This window comes from Sander lucioperca, chromosome 24 (genome assembly GCF_008315115.2).
Source record: "Sander lucioperca isolate FBNREF2018 chromosome 24, SLUC_FBN_1.2, whole genome shotgun sequence".
Taxonomy (NCBI): domain Eukaryota; kingdom Metazoa; phylum Chordata; class Actinopteri; order Perciformes; family Percidae; genus Sander; species Sander lucioperca.
Window position 1 is genome coordinate 9,840,756 of NC_050196.1, and position 22,466 is coordinate 9,863,221.

General features: G+C 41.7%; 1 protein-coding gene across 7 annotated transcripts in view; it reads right to left on the reverse strand.

Annotated features, from left to right (window-relative positions):
- Positions 1-1,314: 1,314 nt before the first annotated feature.
- Positions 1,315-22,466, reverse strand: part of LOC116044637 (sodium- and chloride-dependent GABA transporter 2-like) — a 29,140-nt gene continuing 7,988 nt past the window's right edge. For 2 of the 7 annotated variants that reach the window (XM_031292008.2, XM_031292012.2), the window contains exons 2-15: positions 14,407-14,628; positions 13,311-13,445; positions 11,098-11,238; positions 10,925-11,015; positions 10,622-10,754; positions 9,653-9,787; positions 9,276-9,379; positions 8,691-8,815; positions 7,901-8,013; positions 7,610-7,747; positions 6,016-6,118; positions 3,855-3,955; positions 3,410-3,580; positions 3,014-3,169 (exon numbers count right to left, since the gene is read on the reverse strand). In XM_031292008.2, coding sequence (XP_031147868.1) covers positions 3,014-3,169; positions 3,410-3,580; positions 3,855-3,955; positions 6,016-6,118; positions 7,610-7,747; positions 7,901-8,013; positions 8,691-8,815; positions 9,276-9,379; positions 9,653-9,787; positions 10,622-10,754; positions 10,925-11,015; positions 11,098-11,238; positions 13,311-13,445; positions 14,407-14,620 — 1,860 coding nt within the window. In that variant the 5' untranslated portion in view covers positions 14,621-14,628. Of the gene's footprint in view, positions 3,170-3,409; positions 3,581-3,854; positions 3,956-6,015; positions 6,119-7,609; positions 7,748-7,900; positions 8,014-8,690; positions 8,816-9,275; positions 9,380-9,652; positions 9,788-10,621; positions 10,755-10,924; positions 11,016-11,097; positions 11,239-13,310; positions 13,446-14,406; positions 14,652-14,718; positions 15,008-16,418; positions 16,689-22,466 lie in introns of those variants that run through there. The other 5 variants (XM_035998502.1, XM_031292007.2, XM_031292011.1 and 2 more) reach the window with 5 other exon arrangements.

Sequence of the window (22,466 nt, forward strand, 5' to 3'; positions counted from 1 at the left end):
TGTGTGTGTTTTGAGACATCTATTTTTATTTCTTTTTATTTTATTGGTTTATTTGATAGGGACCATGCATATTTATGAACATTGTTGTATAAAAACACCATGTAAATATACCAGAATTAGTTAAAATAACTACTTTCCATCTGCAGTCCCTATAGGTGACATAAGACTAACCGAGACAACCAGCAATCATACAGCGCTCATTCACTATATATTAAAAGGTACACATAATAGTGATATTGACAAAACAAACAAGCAAAACAAAACAAAAATACTAACATGCATACATCAATATGCATGTTAGTATTTTGAGTTTATCCCCATACACACAAAGGATTAATACGTGTTGAAATGTATTGCAGCTGCAAACCAGTGGCACTGAGCCTGAGCAAAAATTAGGCAACTTTCCACAGCATATTTAAATGCTACACCACACACACACAAACACACACACACACACACACACACTTTGGCTTATATCCCTACGATGTCCTCCTCTCCCTCCCTCTTCCTTTCTCCTCTTTGAATCTCACACACTCAGCCCATTGGATCATTTTTAATCCCCATCATCTGAAACCGAGATGTATGCCAAAGCAACCATATGGACATAAACCGCCCCCGTTATCCCCACAAGACACACGCACACGCACACACACACAATTACACAGTAACCCGGATCACATGTGCAAAGCAGTCTGCATACAGTATTGAGCGTCACCAAAACAAGTTGTGTGTGAACCCGCGTGCCGAGCCACGTGTGTGGGACCGGCCCACTTTCTACGGTGGCTGGCAGGGGAGGCAATCCAATACGGCTAATTGACAGGCCGAGCCTTTTACATAACCACCAGGCTCTATCTAAGTGGTGGTGTCAGAATCCTCCCCCCAGCACTGCAACTCTCACTCCCTCTCCTCCTCTGTGCACAAACACACACATACACCATCCCTCTTTTGCTCCATCTCTCCCTCCGGCCTTCTCTTCTATCTCTTCATGGATGTTAAACCAGTAATTCCCATCAGGATGAAAATGCTTCAGATGAAGGGAACAGCAATCAAAGTGCTTGTTCTTGTGATGGTTGAATGGCTGATGGAGTGTGTGTGTATATGTACTCTCCCTTTTTCCTCCACCTCCCCTTCATTTCCTCTCGTTCTCTCTCTTAGAAACCAGGTGTGTCCGTTACCATGGTGCCAAGGGAGAGAGCAACATCTCCTGGGTGACAGCTATAGCCTTCCACCACAGGTATACTCTGTTCTTGGGAACACAAACACACACCTGCACGCACACAGCTTCTCACCTTTTTTCAAAAAATGAACACAGTCAACACAAACTTGTTTTATCCACAATGTATGTATGTAAAAAAGAAAATGATACACATACAAAAGTAACCTATTTTAAATACAAAGGCACATGTATACACCTGTAAACAAAGATAATAAAAAACTTGGATCTAGGAGGAGGAGCATCCAAAAGAAGTTCAATCAGAAACCTGATCCAGGTCTGAAGGAGAAACAGCTGTTTCAAGTTTGCAAAAGGAATTGTTTATCTTCAAACATATTAAATACATGACGTTCACTCAAGAAATATTGCTCATCCTTCTGGTTTTAGAGACTTAAACAAGTTTTCCCAGTGAAGAGTACATTCTTTCACAACCGAAACCCCAGAGACACTGGAAAGCACTGTAATAAGTCTTTAATAACGGTTAGTGATATATGAAAAATACATTTTTATTAACAAGGCTGCAATTATCATAAACTACCCTTTTTAGGAAAGGTCTACACATTTCCAATTGTCCTTTATTTTTGATAAAACATAGCACTGTCTTTCTGAATCAGGTCAGTGAAAGAAAACAGAAATAATAAAAAGAATTATAAAAAAAAGGAAGAAAGAAAACAAACACATTTCTACAAAACCGACTTGATTCTTCACATTCTGCATTGTTTCTTCTTCTGATGACTATAAACATCCCTACACTGCATAGAGGTCACTTCTTTATTTGCCACTTTAGATTTGCACTTCAAAGTTGTACTGCATGTTACAGTGAAATATACTGTAATGTCACACTGGAGTGCCAGAGATATTTTCTTATTAAATACCTACTTCAACATTTCACGTTAAATGTTTTGGATTTAGAATAAAATAAATAAATAAATCAGTTTGGTCTACACAGCAGCAGCAACATTTCAATAGTGTTAATACATGCTGAATCAGACACAATGATTGCATGTTTCTCAGCTTGATAAATGATAGTTATTTTTGGTACAGTGCAAAGACGTTGTAATAACGCCTTTTTATTGAGCAGAAACTGCACTAACAACAACTAAAAAAATGACGACTAACAAATAACTTTATTGCTTACTTTCTTTCAAACGATAGACGAGTATAATTGATGAAAACAGTTAATGCACATTTAGATCATTTCGTTATTGATAAAATGTAACCATGACATCAAGTTAAGCACTTGATATAATGGCAGTAAAAACGGGTGTTTTGCTAACGCAAATCTCGCTCTGGGTATAAGGCATGTTATGAACCATTCAAACTCCATGGTAGGGTGATCACAGAGGGTAAAGCACATACAAAAATATTCCAGGCAAATCACTGTATAAAACATGTCTGACTCATAGAGTCATCAGAGGATACCAGCACCCAAACGGAACAACAAATATTCAGTGGAGAGTCAAAGCTGAGCATGCAATGATCTCTCATAGAGAGTAAGGCGCTAACTCCTTCAGTAATGCTGGCAAAAACAGAGTACAGAGCCTTAGATGGTTTAAGGGGCTGTGATTAAATGGTTCACAAGTACAGTGATTCAACTTCTACATAAAAGAAGAGCTATAGCAGGACTGGGTGCCATTTTAGAATAGCCGGTAACAGAGGGCGGGGAAATCTTTTGAACTGAAACAGGCCTCTGCGGTCCATTAAAACATATTCAGTCTAGAATCCTAAGTAGCATTAAATCTAACCTTGACCCTCCCCTTCGCCATACCTAACTGCCTAACCAGCATCCAATGACCATCATCAGGTGATAGGATTCTGGATCATGTCTGTGATCGGCTCCTTCTGCTTCTCGGTCAGGGGCAGTCCAGGGCTGTAGTGGAGTGCCAGGGTGCTGCTGGGGAAGTAATGGAGGGCCTGTGGTGAGGTTTCAGCAGGACTGCACAGACGTTGGAAGCGCTGGGGGAGAGGGCGGCAAAAATGTACAGTTAGTTGATTGTTTTAACCTCATAAAACATACTTACCACTCTGAAGTCTTTTATTCGGTGTGCTACGTTTTAAAATCTCGCTTCGGTTTAATTATCTGAGGAAAATCCACATACATTGTACATGTGTAGATTTCGTTAACATCTCTGGGTTAAATAACATATCATCAGCAGCACACGGTGGTAAATGCATTAAAGAGAGTGCTGGTATAACCTGTGGCAGGGTTCCAGGGGTGGTGGCCAGGGCGTAGATGGCCCAGATGGGAAGCAGGGAGACGGAGGAGAGAGTAAGGAGCCAGCCCAGCGCGGTGGCCCAGGCTGGAGCCACCAGGCCTTTACCCAGGTTCAATGGAGACCAACTCACCAGGGAAAACACAAAGGTAGCCTGTGGGCATAAAGACAGAGGACTGGGTCAGTTAGTCTTTGCACATAAGAACCCAAATCAGGTATATCAGGTTGACACAGTAACACCATCACAATCCATCACAAGTTTTGGATGTCAGTTGTTTTTTTAAACAGTTATGGCTTGGTGTAACATATTTAAGACACATGGAAAGACCACACTTGTTATGTGAGGACTGATTGACAGGCACATATTATTACACAGCAAGCAGACACAAAACAGTGTGACAGCAGATCAGCAGGAGAGGGTCACTCACAGTGCACACGGCCGGGGTCAAATATTTCCAGCACAGCTTGAAGACAGGCAGGGGTCTGTAGCCGGTCATATCCCTGATGTTGGCACTGAAGCGCTCGGCTCCTGTGGCCAAAACAAGAGCAACTTCACCACGAGTGGTTGTGGTTTGGTTTGACATCACGGTTTGGTTTACGACCGGCTTGTTGTTTTTGGTGGCAGCGGCTCACTCACTTGGAATACATTTTGTTTGCCAGTATCCACCACTATAGAGGAAAGTACTACAAAAAGGTCTTGAAAAAACAAAAACCCATGGCTTTAAACTGACATGTCATTGTAGCAGTAGTGCCAGCAGAATCAGTGGTAGTCGTAGTACAGTGAGAGTTGTAGTTTTAACAGGAGATGTAAGCATGGTAGTAGCAGCAGCACATAGCGTTTATGTTGTTCAACGCCCAAGTTAAAACAGGAAGTTGCTCTAAAAGATCTTACAGACATTTACTGAAGGTAATTTGTGCAATCATTTTAATGTTCACATTGGTTTCACTTAATAAAAAAGCATAAATTAGGATTCAATTATAGCCTAATTAGCCTTGCCCTACTGGAATCTATTTAGGTGATGATGCTATGTCACTATATCTCAGCTATTTAGTTGGCAAATTAAATGTTGTCACAACCTATAACAATGATGGTCAAAACTCCAAAAAACAAGACCCAGGTTGTAAGAAATATATACATTTCCTCAAAAAAGATTTCTATTAAACAATAACTGAACGCTATTACTAGGTAATAGCACTCATCTCTCCTTTTACATATAGCAATGACTAACGGAAGTAGCAGCAGCTTTACGTTAATCTGACGACATTCAGTTGTGCTGTGTTGAAAGTAATACAGAAATATAAGTAAGAAAAGGACGGTAAAAGTAGCTGTCCCTTTTCTAAAATAACCCAACCCGTGGAGTGAGTCATAGCCAGCAACAGAAGAGTGTTAGTGTATGTTTGAGTCCTCCATATAAAGGTGCACTGGGATCCTGACCGCTGTTACCCAGTCCACTAAAAACCCCTCTGCTAAACTGTGCTGCTCCACTCACCTCCTGCTGGGAGAGCCATAAAAACAGGCTTCCTTGGTATTCGTATTCATATTCACACACACACACACACACACACACACACACACACACACACACACACACACACACACACACACTCTCTGCTCATCTACTTGACCTTTTTGTTATCACCTGCGATGGCCCTACTCTCTTTTTTAACATGTCACAACTTTTCTGGCTCTTAATTCTTCACCAAATACAAGGTAATCGTCTGAAGGCTCTAGCTCTCATTGTATTGTCCTGATGTATGTACGGGGGCACATTCCACCCATCTCACTCTTGAACAAACAATGTTTGTGTAAATGATCTAGAGCCCCCAGGTTTGGCTGGGATAGGGGCTCCCTGGGGCCGCCAGACTGAGACTGAGAGGCGACGGGGCCCGGGGGCTGATTTAGGGCCCGGAGGAGACAGACAGGGGCCTGGCTAGGAGCCAGTCTCCTTACAACAGTGGGTAGCTGCAGCCATGTTAATATACTGTCTACTGACTCCAACTGGAATGCAGAAGGAGGGGAGGACGTGGACTGTGTGTGTTAATCAGATTTTAGGAACTACTTTCGTTAGTGGAGTGATTAAGTGTTTAATTCTTGGCACTGGTCTTTCTTTATATTTTCCGTGTGTACTGACAGCAATCAACCTAAGATTTATTTAGCCTACTGTCAGACTAATGAGCTCCGACAGAATTTCATTAAATTCAGACACGGAATGCGATGGTAGGATATTTCCGACATATAAAATGTGTCTTTGATTAAAGAAAAGACAACAAAGACAAAAGAGAACATGTGAGGCTGTAGAGGAGAGGAGAAGGTGGAGGGGAGATAGAAATAAAAGGAAATCATAGGAAAGTATAGGAGAGGAGAGAACGAAGGAAATGGAAATAACAGGAAGGTAAGGAAAGGAGAGGAAAGATAATAAAACAAATAAAAAGGATGAAAGGAAAGAATGAGAGGAGAGGAGGAAAAGCAATGGAGAGAAAGAAAGGGAACAAAAAGAGAAGGTGGAGAGGAGAGGAAGAAAGGGGAGTACAGGAGAAGAATGAAAAAAAGAAAATGGAAATAAAGAAAAGAGGAGTTGAGATGTGTACCGTAGACCCAGCCGATGGCCAGAGACTGGAAGATGGAGAGAAGCAGCAGGCTGGCTCCACTGCAGGAGAAATGGTCATAGATCTGGAACACATACAGACCACCCTGCATCGGGGTGGACACAAAAGAGAGAAAACTCTATTATTCTATATCATTAAAACCAATAGACAGATAGATAGATAGATAGATAGATACTTTATTGATCCCCAAGGGGAAATTCAAGGTCCCAGTCGCTTAAAGACATCACACACAACATACACATACATCATAAACAGGATGTTAAAATAACAAATCCACATGAATAATATGGACAATAAAAGAAAATACACTAAATAAAAAATCCACATGAATGTACTAAGGGATGTATAAGCATGAGACGCTTGCAGTGAGAGTGTGTGTCATGGTGGTAGTGCAAATAAGTCCAATAGTGCAAGGATAAAGTCTAGAGACCAGCATTAAATATGGAAAATATAAGAGAATGATGTAGACATAGTAATATAAAAACTATAGCAGTGCAAGGATAAAGTTTTAAAAAAGACAGCATTAAATATGGGCATTATAAGGGAATAAAGTAGACAGTAGGATAGACACAAATCAACAGTCAATATTAAAGGTTTGAAGTAATAGACCTTTTTCACAGCAGACATGTTGACATGTCATAGTAGGAAAAGCACAGGTGTATTCAAAACCATTCATGATGGCTGTATTCCACTTAGGAGAGGCCCTGGTATTGTGCATGCTGACTCACTGAAATAGTTTGCTGGGACACTTGATGGAATTGAGCCATCGTTAAGGTTATCAATTTCAGCTGTGCTTTTCCTACTATGACAAGTCGACATGTCTGGTGTGAAAAAGGTCCATAGGGTTACAGCCATTAGCCGCTTTCTGACCAAGTAGTTACAGGAACGTAGTTATAGGAAAAGTCCACTTCTAAACAGATCTACTAACTACTTTCCCCCAAAACCGTTTTTTCTATTATAAAAGGAAACGAAATAAAAGCCTCTTATTTACGAGAGCGGTCTGAGAGACCTCCAGCTTACAGCGGGGTCTCTGAGCATGACTGGCCGAGTGACGAGCTAGCAGCCCCGGCAGGCGCCTGCTGGCTGTCGCCTCATTTCATGGAGCTTCTCAACTCCGAAAACTTTGAAGCAAATTGTCAATTCTGCATCAATTTTCGCAAGACTGCCTATATTCGAAATCTAAACAGGTAATTTCTCGCCTAAAACGTTGTCAGAAGTGAATTTAGTGATGAATAAGATGGCGAAAATTGTTAAAATTGTCCCGTTGTTGGTCTGTCTGTACCGGAAACCCGACCGTCGTTGACCTAGGTTCCTATGCTGAAAAGGGAACAGCGAAAAGACCCTGCCCTGAAGTAGGAGCTGAAAGAGTTACAGGAACTGCGGCCAGAGGAACTTAAAAATCCCTAAATTGGTCCAGTCGAAACACGAGAAAAAAAGGGTTCTAGGAATTTTATGTTCTAGGAACTGCAAAAATCCCTCCGGTTGGAAAGTGGCTATTGTTCAAGTATTAAGTTAAAAGGATCATAGAGGACCATGTACACCTCATCTCCATCCATCTATGCTGAGTGTGACTTACCGGCGTGACCATGACCAGTCCGAGCAGGAAGCAGACGATGCAGACGAACAGCAGCAGCAGCTCCCTGCGGTGGCCTCGTCGGATCAGATGAGGGTACAGGTCAGTCACGGACGTCATCAGGGCCTCCAGACTCACAAACTGGGTGGCAGAGGGGAGACGGGGTCAGCGTGTGTGATGTTAGTTTAGCAGCTGACATAATACATCAATAGCCATCGCAAGTGATTGATCAAAGTTGGTGTGTGTGTGTGTGTGTGTGTGTGTGTGTGTGTGTATATGTGTGTCTGTCTCTACCTGTGTGTCCAGCCCCAGCATGATGATCATGAGGAAGAAGCAGACGGCCCACAGTTGGGGTACAGGCATCATGGCAACAGCTCTCGGGTAGGCAATGAAGGCAAGGCCAGGTCCTGAGAGGATGAACAAAGTAAATACAGGTTATTGAAACAGGAGAAACATTGGGTGTTAGGTATGTGATGTGATTTATCATATTAGAAGATAAGAAGAAGAAAAGAAAGCAATAACTAAACTAAAAAACTATTTTCAGCTAAATTAGGCCATAAAGGGTGAAGTGTTTTGTAATGTTTTTTGGTAAAATAAGGAAAAATATAAATAGTATTATCAGGCCGGTGTTCCTTTTCCAACTGAAGGTGTAAATCTTTAAAAACAGGCCACGCTATATTTCATTTTACTTTTACTTTAAAAAAAAAAAAGGCTAAGTCATTTCCCAAAGCAGCTGGGCACTGTCATTTTTTTAGCACACATTACTCAAATAGGAGTAAATAGTGCATTTGTCAGGGACTATTTTCAGCCGTGGATTAATAGTTTTTGGACAACAATGGAGCTCTATGGCACAGAGGAATAAGCTATATCAGGCTTTGGCTCACAGAGGATACCTGTTGTTAGTAGTACCTGTTGGTCTTTTAATGGGATTTGTGGACGATAAGAAACATTTAGAACATAGTTATTACAAGTAATAACTATGTTTAATTTCACTGTGCCATAAGTTATGGCACAGTGACATTAATTCATTTCGGTTTTCCCTTGAGCCGTTTTCCTAAACAAAATCTCCCCACTTCTGTTTCACCTGACTGGGCCACGGTGGCTATGTCCACGCCCTGCTCCTCAGCCATGAAGCCCAGCACCGAGAAGATGGCAAAGCCTGCCAGAAAACTGGTGGCGCTGTTCAGGAGGCACAGAAGAAAAGAGTCCCTGGAGGGCCATACAAACAAAACACAACTGATTTAGCATTATAGCAAGACACAACTTAAAGAAATACACGTAGACAAGTGGCCGTAACAGAATCCACAGAGATCTTAATCAGGGTCTTCGGCCTTGTATTGTGGAGCTCTGGCCTGTTACTGTAAATACAAGCTAAGAGTTAAGTGCTTTACTCTTTCTGTGTGTGTGTGTGTGTGTGTGTGTGTGTGTGTGTCTGTGTCTGTGGGAGTCCTAGAGTGTGGGAAACATGGCAGCAAGGGCTTTTCTTTAAGGTGTGGCTGTATCATTGTGTTTTCTCTGTCCATTCCAGCCATTCCTTCTGGAAGCCCTCTGACCAGTGGGAGCTTACATCGTACATTTCAGTGAATATGGTTTGTCTGAAGTGGAGTGGAAGGAGACGCTGTGTGGCTACACTTGCTGCTGTGTGTTTGTGTGCGACAGAGGGTCTCACTTGTAGCAGTCGTTGTTGTATTTGTTGTAACTGCCGAGGGCCGTGAGACTTCCCAAACAGATTCCATATGAGAAAAATACCTGGGTACCTGCATCCATCCATACCTATAGAAAGAGAGGGAACTTGTGCATTAACACTGATGTTTTATTAAAGCCAGAATAGCTAAATCAATCCTCCAACGTCCCTGCAGTCTGTATAGCGACAATGGTAGTTAGACCCTATTAATTCTCAGTATCTAAGCTGTAAGATATGTAATAAAGTCCATTTTCATTCACACAAATGACAAAATGTAATACACAAATAAATCTAACTCACTTCCTATATTGTCCAAAATGAGGCATTAATGTGTACGAAAGTGTGTGCGTGTGTTTTTGTACCTGTGGGTCTGCCAGGCGGGTGGGGTTAGGCTTGAGGTAGTAGATGATGCCCTGGGTCGCCCCAGGCAGGGTGGCACCGCGCACCAGCAGCACAAACAGCATGACATATGGGAAGGTGGCTGTCAGGTACACCACCTAGAATGTACACAGCACATGGGGATGTGGTCAGGACGGGACAGAGAAAACAGCAGGGACACGTCTGTGATGTCCTCAAACAGAGGTGAAATACTAAAAAGGAACCGTGGAAAGTTGGAGTCTTAAAACCTGTTGACAGATGGTGGCAGTGACACAAAAAAACAAATCCTACAAAATTGCTGCAGGGCCCAGGCCCTTATTTCATTTGCCAACCATATAAAAGAAGAGAATTTATGTTTTAGTTCTAACTTTGCCAACACTCAGTCACACATCTCTGTACCTAGAGCAAGACTACTTTTCTGGCCTTGGGCTCTCTGCGCTCAGAGGACTCAAATAAAAAGATTAATCGAGAGCAGGGGGGTTTCAAAGTCTGACACGGTGGGCCCCCCTCAGACAAACTTAAGAGAACTGTGCCCCATTACATCAGGGCAAATAAGCACCATATATAATATGCCGAATTAGCTATTAGCCATTCCTGTTTATAATGTAGTCGTGGATGTACAGACAACTACCAATTAAAATCTGATGATTCACAGTTAAGCTCTGGGATATAAGGAGCGTCTTTTTTTAAGTGGCTTTATGAAGTTTTATACACAAATAATTATAATCGTCAGAAAGTGTAAGTCACACTGAATCTAAAAATATGTGCATCATGTCTGTCAACTTTAAACTTCAACTTGAACGTTGACAGACATTATACACATATGTTTAGATTATATGTATATCTATGTAATTATATGTATACAATGTCTGCGTGTTTAGATTTAACTGAGATCTGAGTTGAAAAGCAGTACGGCAATCGGGCGTGATGATGGTGGTGTGTTTTCCGCTCACCTTTCCGGTGGACTTGACTCCCTTCCAGACACAGAAGTAACACACGAGCCAGACGACGGCGAGACACAGAGCAAGCTTCCAGCTGATTGGACCTAGCTCGTCTAAACTGCTGGAGAGACGAAGCACTTCCCGCCTAGAACGAAAACGCATGCACACACACACACACACACACACACACACACACACACACACACACACACACACACACACACACACACACACACACACACACACACACAGACAGACAGAGCTGTTAATGCATGAACAATACCACAAAAAAAGATGACAAACCAAGGAACTCACTCCCAAAACTCTATGACAGGGGAGGTGGCGTTCTCAGGCAGGCTGCTCACATTGGCTGTCTGGTTGTGGTGGTCAAACAGGACACACGCCTCTGCAGGAGAACACATGGGAGGTTTTACTCAGCGGCCTCAAAGTGCAATGACAGAAGCTTCTAACTTCCTGTCTCTACTGACCGGTGTTCCATGTGTTGTTACAGTGTGACCAGGGCAGCTCCGCCTCGAAGCTGTAGGTCAGGTAGAAGAGAGCCCAGGCCAGGATGACGATGTAGTACACACAGCCATGCAGGATCATCACCTGGCTGGCGTAGCCGAGACCTGCAGAGACATAAGACGCAGACAGACAGATATAAAAGTGCGATGGTTTACACAAGCAGAACCTATCATTAGCTGATGTACAGCAGGATTACAGACGGATACATGTACAGAGTTGCAGTTACACAAATAAATGAGCTTCAAAGCACTCAAGCACACACATTCTATTATCAGTTCCAAGTCACTTGAGTTTCATATGAGAGCATCCATTTATTGAGACACTCGACTCGCAGCCCACATCTAGTATATCTTCATTAAGGATGAATGATGGTCTTATGAGGCCTTGAGTGGGTTGGAAAGTGTGGGCTGTTTGCCTAGACAAATGGCTGTTTGTGGTGTCCTCTAATGAAATTCAGGCCTTTATCTAATGATGGCATGTTAAAAGTGCCGAAATACTTACAGAAGCATTTCTTTGTTTGTGGGCATACAAAGAAATGTGCCCGAGGAAGTACTGCATATTGTCGACATAGTTTGTCCCTGTGCTAAACACATGGCCTTCACACAACCAGCTGTCAACAAAATACTGGTAACCCTATGTGCATGTGCAAATGTGTGTGTGTGTGTGTGTGTGTGTGTGTGTGTGTGTGTGTGTGTGTGTGTGTGCGTGTGTGTGTGTGTGCATCTGCAGGCCATATGGACTAAGGAGCAGAGCAGCACATATTTGTCACTGAACAGGGTAAAAAATAAATAAAAAAATGCAATATGGAGCACACACATAATCTGTTTTCAATGTGGTGGTCCAGCTGGCATACTACTGGCCGTAGCTGCACCTGCACACCAAATGGACTTTGTGTTGTTTTCTGAACTTCATTAGTTCAGTTTTGTGCTTGAAATTTGCATAAATCTAAATTAAACAGAATTAAATGGAATGTCCTGCATGGATATTGACCCACCAATTAGTAATTATGTTGCACATATGAATAAATACAGCCAGGAAAGACCAAAGTCCCTCTATAATGCCTTTACTACATGGGCGGTCCAACTTAATATCCAGAGGAAAACTGTAAACAGTGTGCAGGTCTACTTAAAGGTCGTAAGCCTTTCCTTGATACTTCAATGCATTCCTACCACCCAGATGTTTAATTGTCTAAACCTGCTTCCATTCCTGACTTATACAGGATCACAATTTAAATAACTTCACACAGTGTTTAATTTCTCTTAAAAAGCACCACGCGGAAGGTTCTGTTTCACTGGTGTAACTGCGTGTTAAGTTAATGCTTTTCTTTGTTTGGATAGCAGGATACCATGAAAACAAGACATGCAACCTCAAGTGTGTTTTTATTGCCATATTGGCAGGCAGGGAGAGCGTTGCCTTCTGCACTCTTGAATTGTTTCGATACACAAGCTGAGATTGAATATGAACTGTGCACGCATGCAGCTGGCAGGGCATGCCAAATAGTGGTCAGATTGTTCATATGGGTTTTGTATTGATGTGGACATAGGAATTCTTTGAATGCTTGCACCCGTACGGAGAAAGATTGGCGGGGAAAAAGACAAGGGGAAGTATAGGAGTGAGTATAAGAAAGAGAAAGTTAAAAAGACAGTGAGAACGAGTAAGTGAGACAGAGATATTGGCCATGTTGCATCCCTCCAATTAGATTCGGAGTGGGCAGCTAACCTGCATCATATGAAACCACACTTGATAATTATCTCGTGGGTCATAGGAGCAATATCATGGGTTGTGAGATACATCTCCCCCTGCATCAGGTTTGGAGGCTCAGAGTTTACGTTTCCCCAGGGTGGAAGTAATTGTCGTCACTCCCCAATCCATGCTGTGCTGACCTTAGTGTATCCTACAACGATACATCAATCCCTGGTGTGGGACGTACTAGTAGCCAATAATCAACTCCTATAAATTATAATGGCAGTTTTTCACTTTTTTTTACACTTTATGGAAGAACATTAATTTATTACTTGAGAGAATAATCTGTAGATTAAATCAATAATCAAAAAAAAAGAATCGTTAGTTAAAAACAAAACCTGGGCACACATTACAATATGCAATGCAACACAGCAACAAACCAAACTGCAGCTTCAGATACTAGTCTACTGATGACATAATTAGATAAGCGTACCTCCAAATAATGGGCAGATAGTCCTCCAGGCGCTGACCCCTCCCATGCTGGTGTACTGTCCTAGTGAGGTCTCCAGGAGGAACAGGGGGATGCCGCACAGCACCAGGAACAACAGGTAGGGTACGAAGAACACACCTGGACACACACACACACACACACACACACACACACACACACACACACACTCTTATGAGGACCTTCACTGACTCACTCAACCCAATATCTAACCCTAAAATCACTTTTACACCAGTTTTAATTCTGAAGTAACTAATAACCCAAAATTAACCCTTACACTGAAACATCAATGATTTTAATATTAAAAGGAACATGCCAACTTATTGGGACTTTAGCTTATTCACCGTATCCCCCAGAGTTAGATAAGTCCATACATACCCTACTCATCTCCGTGTGTGTCGTAACTCTGTCTGATGCCCCCACCGCTAGCCTCGCTTAGCACAGATCCTGGAGGTAACCGGCTCCAACTAGCCTACTGCTCCCAATAAGTGAGAGTTACGACACGCACGGAGATGAGAAGGGTATGTATGGACTTATCTAACTCTGGGGGATACGGTGAATAAGCTAAAGTCCCAATAAGTCGGCGTGTGGCTACATGTAACTGTTCAGTTTGTGTTGATGTGGCTGCTTCGGCTGAAATCTGTGTTCCGAAATAGCATTCTTTTCACTGTTAGTCTCGTTTACTGTTAAAGGTCATTTATGATCATCAGATGAAAAATTACACAGTTTCAGAAAAATTTAAAAGTTACATTTAGTGACTTTAACCCTAAATTAAAATCCCGGTCACCAATCTGAGCCAAGAAAATAGTAAAAATCAGTGTAACGGACACATTTTGGAGAACTTATATGATATCATAGGTGTAAAAATACAAAATACACATATCCCCAGCTCTAACAAACACCTTGCAAATGGCATCCCTAGTTTTAGATGATAGGAAAAAGAGGGAAGAAAAACAAGAGGAAAAGACAAGGGCAAATGACAGACAGATAGCCAAGAGACAGGGAAAGAGAGAGAGACAAAGACAGTGACAACTTTTAAGCTGAAATGTCCTCTCTTCTCCCCATATCCCACATGCTTTACCTCCTCCGTTCTTGTAGCAGAGGTAAGGAAACCTCCAGACGTTGCCCAGGCCGATGATCTGCCCCGCCACGGCCAGGAGGAACTCAGCCTTGTTAGCCCACTGTCCCCTAGCATGAAGGCCGCCTTTGGTTGCTTCTTTCCCACTGGGGAGGCACCGTTGGTAGCACTTATTCAGCAGCGGGTCTCCTTGCTGTGAAGGCAGCTGGTCGGCCATTGCTGGTTCTGGCAGAGACACAAACACACCCCTTAAGAAAAACACAAGTCATTAGGAAAAAAGTTGGGAAGAGGAGGACAAATGTCAAAGGAAAATACCTGCAGTGTGTAAACAAATGTAATCCCTCTAGCAAAACTTGACACATTGTAAAGTTATTCAAAAAAGGAGCACAGAGCAGGGTTTCACTCACATCGTCACAGACGGGATTATACAGCTAGAATTTGGGTGTATTTTCTGACTGTTCGTTTGGCTGCCTCACTTATCTGCGATGTGTGTCTCAAGGACGGACTTATGTGGGTGGGTGTCCTTTATCTGTACTCCGCAGCACACTCAACGACCAGATGATTTCCGCTTGTGCATCTGGCGGGGGACTATTTCTCACACAACACTATTTTATTAGGGCTGCAACTAACGATTATTTTCATAGTCGATTAATCTGTCGATTTTTTTCTCAAAATTCAGAGATATTCAGTTTACTGTCACAGAGGAGAGAAGAAACTAGAAGATATTCACATTTAACAAGCTGGAATCAGAGAAATCTTATTTTTTTAATAAAAAAAATGACTCAAACGTTAATCGATTATCAAAATAGTTGGCGATTAATTTAATAGTTGACAACTAATCGATTCATCGTTGCACCTATATATTTTATACTGCAAAAATACAAATCTTTGCTCTATAGACCTTTTTTACAGCATGTCATAGTAGGAACAACACAGGTGGATTTAATAACAATAATGACAGCTGCATTACACTTAGAGGAGGCCCTGGTACCGCACTGCTGGCTCATTGGAATAGCTTACAAATGGAACGAGCCTTCATTAATGCTATCAATTTCACCTGCGCTTTTCCTCCTATCTATCTATCTATCTATCTATCCTACCTCAAGTAGGCTACCTCAAATAACCTAAAACATATAAATATTAATATTTACAATATCCAATTGAAGTCATGTTTTTGAGTATAAGTCATTGTAGGATTTTGAGTATTTTTGTCTCCTGTCAAAACAAAACCCACATTTCAGAGATGTTTTATAGGGACCTTATGTTGTAGTCCAATGAATTAGTCGGTTGATAACCATCTTTTCACACTTATAATCCGTCATTTCATCTGGTATTATTTGAGGTTGTTTTATGGTGTATTTAGAATAAAACAGTCACGTTTTTGGTGTGCTTTGTCAATATACGTTATTTCCATTCTTTCAATTTCATATATGTCCATTATAGAAGCAAGGGTTGTTGCATCTTGAAATTCTTAATTTTGTTTCGTAACCTTACAAATTTGAGTTTCCTCCTAGGGTGACGAAGACATGACCCGCTCTACTCTGCCTCTGATTGGCTAGTCCTCGTTGCCCTCGTGGTTTGGATTGGTTAGGTTTATGCCGGTGGGTACAGGATAAACTGATCAGAGGCAGAGTAGGGCGGGACATGCCTTCGCCATCCTAAGAAACGCAAATTCGCGTCCCGCTATCTGTTTTTCTCCACTTTCGTCCCCTGCGAACACATTATGCTGATAAAGCGACCACAAGCCGCCTTTTATAAGCCACCTGACCCGCCACTGAACAATAAAATAGCATAGCGGGATAAATGGTAGCGACATGGGCTAATTTACAGGTCATCCCTCTCTACATGGTAGGTTAACACATGTAACACTTTCACGAGACCGTCACGCTCTCTTTGCGGAATTGAACTGGAAAAGCGTGGTGAAGTCTAACGATGCCTAAAATAAAAACGGCGAAACAGTACAATAATCTTCACCTGGTGTGTCGTATGAATGGAGACATTGTAGAGAAATCTACATTACATTTCCTACCTCACCTCTGCGTTTCCTGTAGTTCTCTATCTACACCGCGACCACCCCCTTTCGGGTGGAAAAATGGTTTGTTCCAGACAGGGGAGCACTGTGATGTGCTGCTGGCCGGTGCAGCCGCAGCGCCTAAATCCAAATGTATAGAGGGACTATGATTCGGTCTATGGGCTAAGCCTGACGCGTGGATGCTCTGATATTTACAGAATATATTAGTGAACGATATTATTAATGAGTTATTCTGCATGGCTACGAATGATATAGCCTAATGATAAAATAAAATATCAATATCATTATTTCAACATCTATATTACAATGTACGGCATATGGCTGGAAACAAGAAGTAAAATATTGTAATTCCTATTTTTAAAATTCTTATCCTGCTGCTACTCACCTCAGATTGTGATGTCATCATGCAAAGAACACACTTTCCCCACCCCTTCCCTACCACACCCCCATAATGTATTTTTCTTATGGACAGATACATTAGAATTTTATTTGTCTTTGCATATAGGCATTTTTCCTGATGTGTCTGTATATGTATTATTAGGGCTGAACGATTTTTGAAAATAATCTAATTGCGATTTTTTTCCCCAAATATTGCGATTCGATTATTTTTTTAAGCTCTTTGTCTTCTGTATTATTCAACAAAGAATAATAATATAATAATTTATAGTATGAACACACAATTACACACTAGACAGTTAAGTAAAAATATAGTATATATCTACACACACACACACACACAGTGTATTTTTTTTTTACAGTGCACAGAGGAGCTGCCTCCAGCCCCACCCCCTCGTGAAGTTGCGTGCTGCCGTGTGCACTTGCTCAGAGAGGCTATCGTTGCGTTAGCTAGTTGCTGGTGTTCTTGCCGTGGGATTAACTGTACTAATAAAACTGTTGAAACACCGCGGCCACGTTGCTGTGAAAGCTACCCGAACGTCATTAATCAGTCTGATTGTTACCCCTCTCAGTGGCAGCTCCTCCACTCCAAGCCCCCGAGTCTAAAAGCCACCATGGGCTTAGCGGATAACGGTGGTACTGCACCCCATGGCCCAGAAAGCCTTTTCACATAGACTTTGCATGGCGAAAGAAACTGGGTTTTCTGGGTATATCAACTTACCAGCCCGAACACTGAAAGGGTCCTTGTTTAAAACGTCACGTTTTTAACATTTTTAACATTCACTAGAAGCAAATCCAGAATTATTAAATTTGTCATGATGAACGCGCATAGTGGACGCAAGCAGAGCCGCGGGACTGCGCCCGCCCGCTCAAATGACTGTTCTCCCGAGCTCATGTAGCTAGCTGTAATAATGGATATAGCTAATGGTTGTAATTCACCATGTGTTCTATTAATACGTCCATGGTATTATCTTATGAAGTTATGATACATCCGAGGGATGTATGTAGCTGCTGTAAAGCCTGTTAGCTACGTGGATGTAACGTCATTAGCGTTTCCCAAACTGGCGGGCTATCGGCTAGCTAGCTAGTTGCTAACATCAGGGGTAGCTAGCATGTCTGTATTAAGATCTACACATAGCTAGTTATATGCCTACATAACGTTACTATAGACATAGTGATTACATCGCCTTGGTTCTCTCTTATGATACATCCGAGGGCTGTATGCTGTAAAGCTTGTAACGTGGATGAGAGCTGAAGCCATGAATGAGTTTTGTTCACGAAACTGCAGGCTAACCGCTAGCGCTAGTTATTAGCTAGCTAGTAGCACAACATAATTATTAAATCTCCTTGGTTGTCTAGCTAAATACATCTATCGTTTATTTAGCTAAGCATGTAAACGATCGGGAACAACGAAAACACAATGTTTAACGTTAGTGAATATTTTAGACAATGAAAACGGCGAGTTCATGAGTTCGCCACTATGTATGAGACACGAGAGAGGAGCTCATGAACGCGCATGTTGCTACCGGTTGCTACGACAACACAAACAAATTGTTGCTAGTGCGCATGCCCATTGTGAGCCAATCAGCGTTATGGGCCAACAATGCGGAAGAGCCGAGCTCCATGTTTGCTTTATGCGCTTTTGAGCACTCGCTGTCACTGCCCGATGTGAGTCGAGTGCAGATGTGAGTCGCGCATGCTCAGATTTAAACTGTTTACGGCATAACGTGTCATACTGAAATTTGTGAAATCTATAAAATAATAAACGTTTCTCTTTACATACAATAACAGAAGATGGTAATCATTTCAAAAACGTTGTAGCTATCTATGACTGTTTGGTTGCTAACGTTAGCTCAAAATGCCATTCAAGTGACAGCCTTTGTTGTGTTTGATTGCTAACTTTTAGCTAGCAGTCATTTCAAAAACGTTTTGGCTATCTATGACTGTTTGATTGCTAACGTTAGCTCAAAACGCCATTAAGTGACAGCCCTTATTGTGTTTGACTGCTAACTTGTAGCCAGCAGCAGCAGTTTTTTCAAAAACGTTTTAGCTATCTATGATTGTTTGATTGCTAACGTTAGCTCATAGACTGTGCGTTAGCTCAAAAAGCCGTTAGCATCTTGTAGGCTACTTGTCGCAAAGTGACGCATGCACGACTCACATCTGCACTCGACTCACATCGGGCAGTGACACTCTCATTGGAACGTACGGGGCTTCCCGCTGAACACTGTATCCAGTTCTCTTAATACATCCATGCTCCACTCCATATCTAGCTCCTCCACTCCATATCTTTATACCGGAGCTAACCGCTAACCGGAGCTAACCGCTAATCAGAGCTAATCGTTGCCAACCGAGCCTTGAGTTCTGTGTAGGGCTGAACGATTTTTGAAAATAATCTAATTGCGATTTTTTTCCCAAATATTGCGATTGCGATTCGATTATTTTTTTAAGCTTTGTCTTCTGTATTATTCAACAAAGACAAACAATAAATCATTTTATAGTATGAACACACAATTACACACTAGACAGTTAAAAAAGTAAAAATATAGTATACACACACACACACACACCACAGTGTATTTTTTTTTACAGTGCACAGAGAGGAGCTGCCTCCAGCCCCTCCCCCTCGTGAAGTTGCGTGCTGCCGTGTGCACTTGCTCAGAGAGGCTATCGTTACGTTAGCTAGTTGCTGGCGTTCTTGCCGTGGGATTAACTGTACTTGTCGGTACACGATCCGTTCTGCCTGCACGATCCGTTCTGCACATGCGCAAAATGTTAGCGCATGCGCGGTTGTACGAGAATTTACGACACTGCACGATCTGTTCCACGCTTCCGGTCGACAGCCAAGCTAACGTTAGTTTAGCTAACAGCTAATTCGGCTAACTGCTAGCTGAGACAGCATGTAATAACTTTAAAAGACCCTCAAAATAAAACTTGAAAATAAACGTTGACATATATAACAAACACCTAACATATATAACAGCTGTTACGTCAGTTCTACTTTACTTGTGCTCATTTAAAATACAATCACTCAATACTTGTCTTTATTGTTATTACTGTGAAGTCTTAATTTAGCTGTAGCCTGCTTTTCCCATTACGTTTGAGTTAACGTTATTTTAGACTGAATCTAGCTGTCAGCTAGCGGTTAGCCGAATTAGCTGTTAGCTAAACTAACATTAGCTTCCCGGTGGAGGCTAGCCATAGGCTAGCATGGAACAGATCGTGCAGGTCGTATGGATACGTAAAACAGTATTATCTTGCGCATGTGCAGAACGGATCGTGCAGGCAGAACGGATCGTGTACCGACAGTACTAATAAAACCGTTGAAACACCGCGGCCGCGCTGCTGTGAAAGCTCCCCGAACGTCATTTATCAGAGTCTGGTTGTTACCCCTCTCAGTGGCAGCTCCTCCACTCCATATCTTTATAACGGAGCTAACCGCTAACCGGAGCTAACCGCTAATCAGAGCTAGCTAATAGTTGCCAACCGAGCCTTCAGTTCTGCGTGTCTGTATCCATTAACTGCACGTATGGACTCGAACCAGAATAAAACCCTTCATTTTATTAAAATGGCTGTAAAAATTTTAAACTACAACTCAGAGTTGTTTGAATGACAGAAATCAGCTCAAGGTACAGTGTAGCGTTAGCGTGCTAAGTTGATGCTTTCTCTGCGGAGTGCAGACTGATTTGCTCTCGCGAGTCATGTGACCAAATCGCAGCCTTTGCGATTAGGAAATCGCGTTTTAACATATCGCGATATTATCGCAAATGCAATTAATCGTTCAGCCCTAGTTCTGTGTGCCTGTATCCATTAACTGCATGTATGGACTCAAGCCCGAATAAAACCCTTCATTTTATTAAAATGGCTGTAAACGTTTTAAACTACAACTCAGAGTTGTTTGAATGACAGAAATCAGCTCAAGGTACGACGTAGCGTTAGCGTGCTAGTTGATGCTTTCTCTGCGGAGTGCAGACTGATTTGCTCTCGCGAGTCATGTGACCAAATCGCAGCCTTTGCGATTAGGAAATCGCGTTTTAACATATCGCAATATTATCGCAAATGCAATTAATCGTTCAGCCCTAATTAATATTTTTGTAAATAAATGTGCTACGTTTAACCCGCTCTAAAATAACTAGGTTTGTTTTCTCTTCATTCATATAGGCCATTGCTTGAACTTGAGAAAAAACACCAGCCTTCAGGTCCATATTGTGGACTCTGTCCTGTTCATGGTCTCGACGTCTTAACCATTTAGGCCACCTCAAGCAGCTCTCAGCACATTTAATGGGCTGTGTCATTGCCTGTGCTCATTCAGCTGAGCATTTATAGCCACAATAAAAAAAAAAGTCCAGACTCCAGCTAGCACTCTGCTCCAAGGACTTCATTCAGAGAATTACATTCCCCTGCATTGACACATTAGGTTATATTAGTATAGTTTTACATTGCCAGACCTATCTCCACAGTACTGTGTCAGCGATGGAGCACGGTCTGGCTACACCACCTATCTATTCTGGGATAGGAGAAAAAACGCTTTGGCTTGTTTGTATTTCTTTAAACCAATCACAACCGCCCTGAGTAGCACTAAGCCCTGATAGCAGTGATAGCAAGAGGGGAAGGACATCTGGCACAAGCTTTATCCCAGCAATGTACATCCGTTGAGCCAGACTAGTAGGTGTATAAATCACATGCAAAACTGATCATTATACTCTGACTTGTGGAGATGTGAACACATGCATAAGTGTGTTTCAGCTAGGAGAATCACCAGTTTTAAACTTTTTAAAAGCCAAAAATTATCTAATGCCGATTACTTTGATTACAGGAGGTCATTTATTCCCTGGATATATATATTCTACACTACATGTATGCATACTGTCTCTGATCTTAATGTTTTACATTACAGCAGGGGGACTCAACAAATGTCCACTATTACAATCTTTATTTGCCATTTTTTATTGAATCACCTGCTACATCTATTCGTAAAATAAAACAACGCAAATATTGAAGCTCCAATTCAAGATCATCCTATATTACCAATAAGTACCTTCAAATTTCAAGGAAAAGCTGCTTTTACTCGAAAAAGACTTGGTTTGATACAGCATGAACAGTACATCAGGGTGCTGTTTCTCTTGATTACGATACATTACATGTCTTCAGTAATAACAACTGAAGCAGGGAGTATTACTGCAAATTACATTTCTCCCAGGAAAGATTTGTCTTCAGACAAACAAAAAAACTTGTTTTTGATAATACATTTTTTTTTAAATTTCAAATTCTAACTCACAGGCTAATGACTAGATAGCATTCAACCACCATTAGCAAAGCCATTGATTACATAAAAGCCTGTTTACCTACACTTAAAACAATCTCTCAACACACCCACAACCACACATATACATGTACATACCTAACAAAGCACTGGTGCAAATAATAGCGTTTCGGCAGAACACTATATCCTACATTTCTGGGTGCATATCCAAGTCTCCATAATTGGAGAAGTGATAACTTTCAGAATGATAACCAACTTCATTATACTTCCCCAAAACACAGGCACGTTGTTCCACTGGATATTGCCAATTACATCACAAAACTTGATTACTTCCACTATTATTTCCACATCTATACCTTGGGAATATGTTAA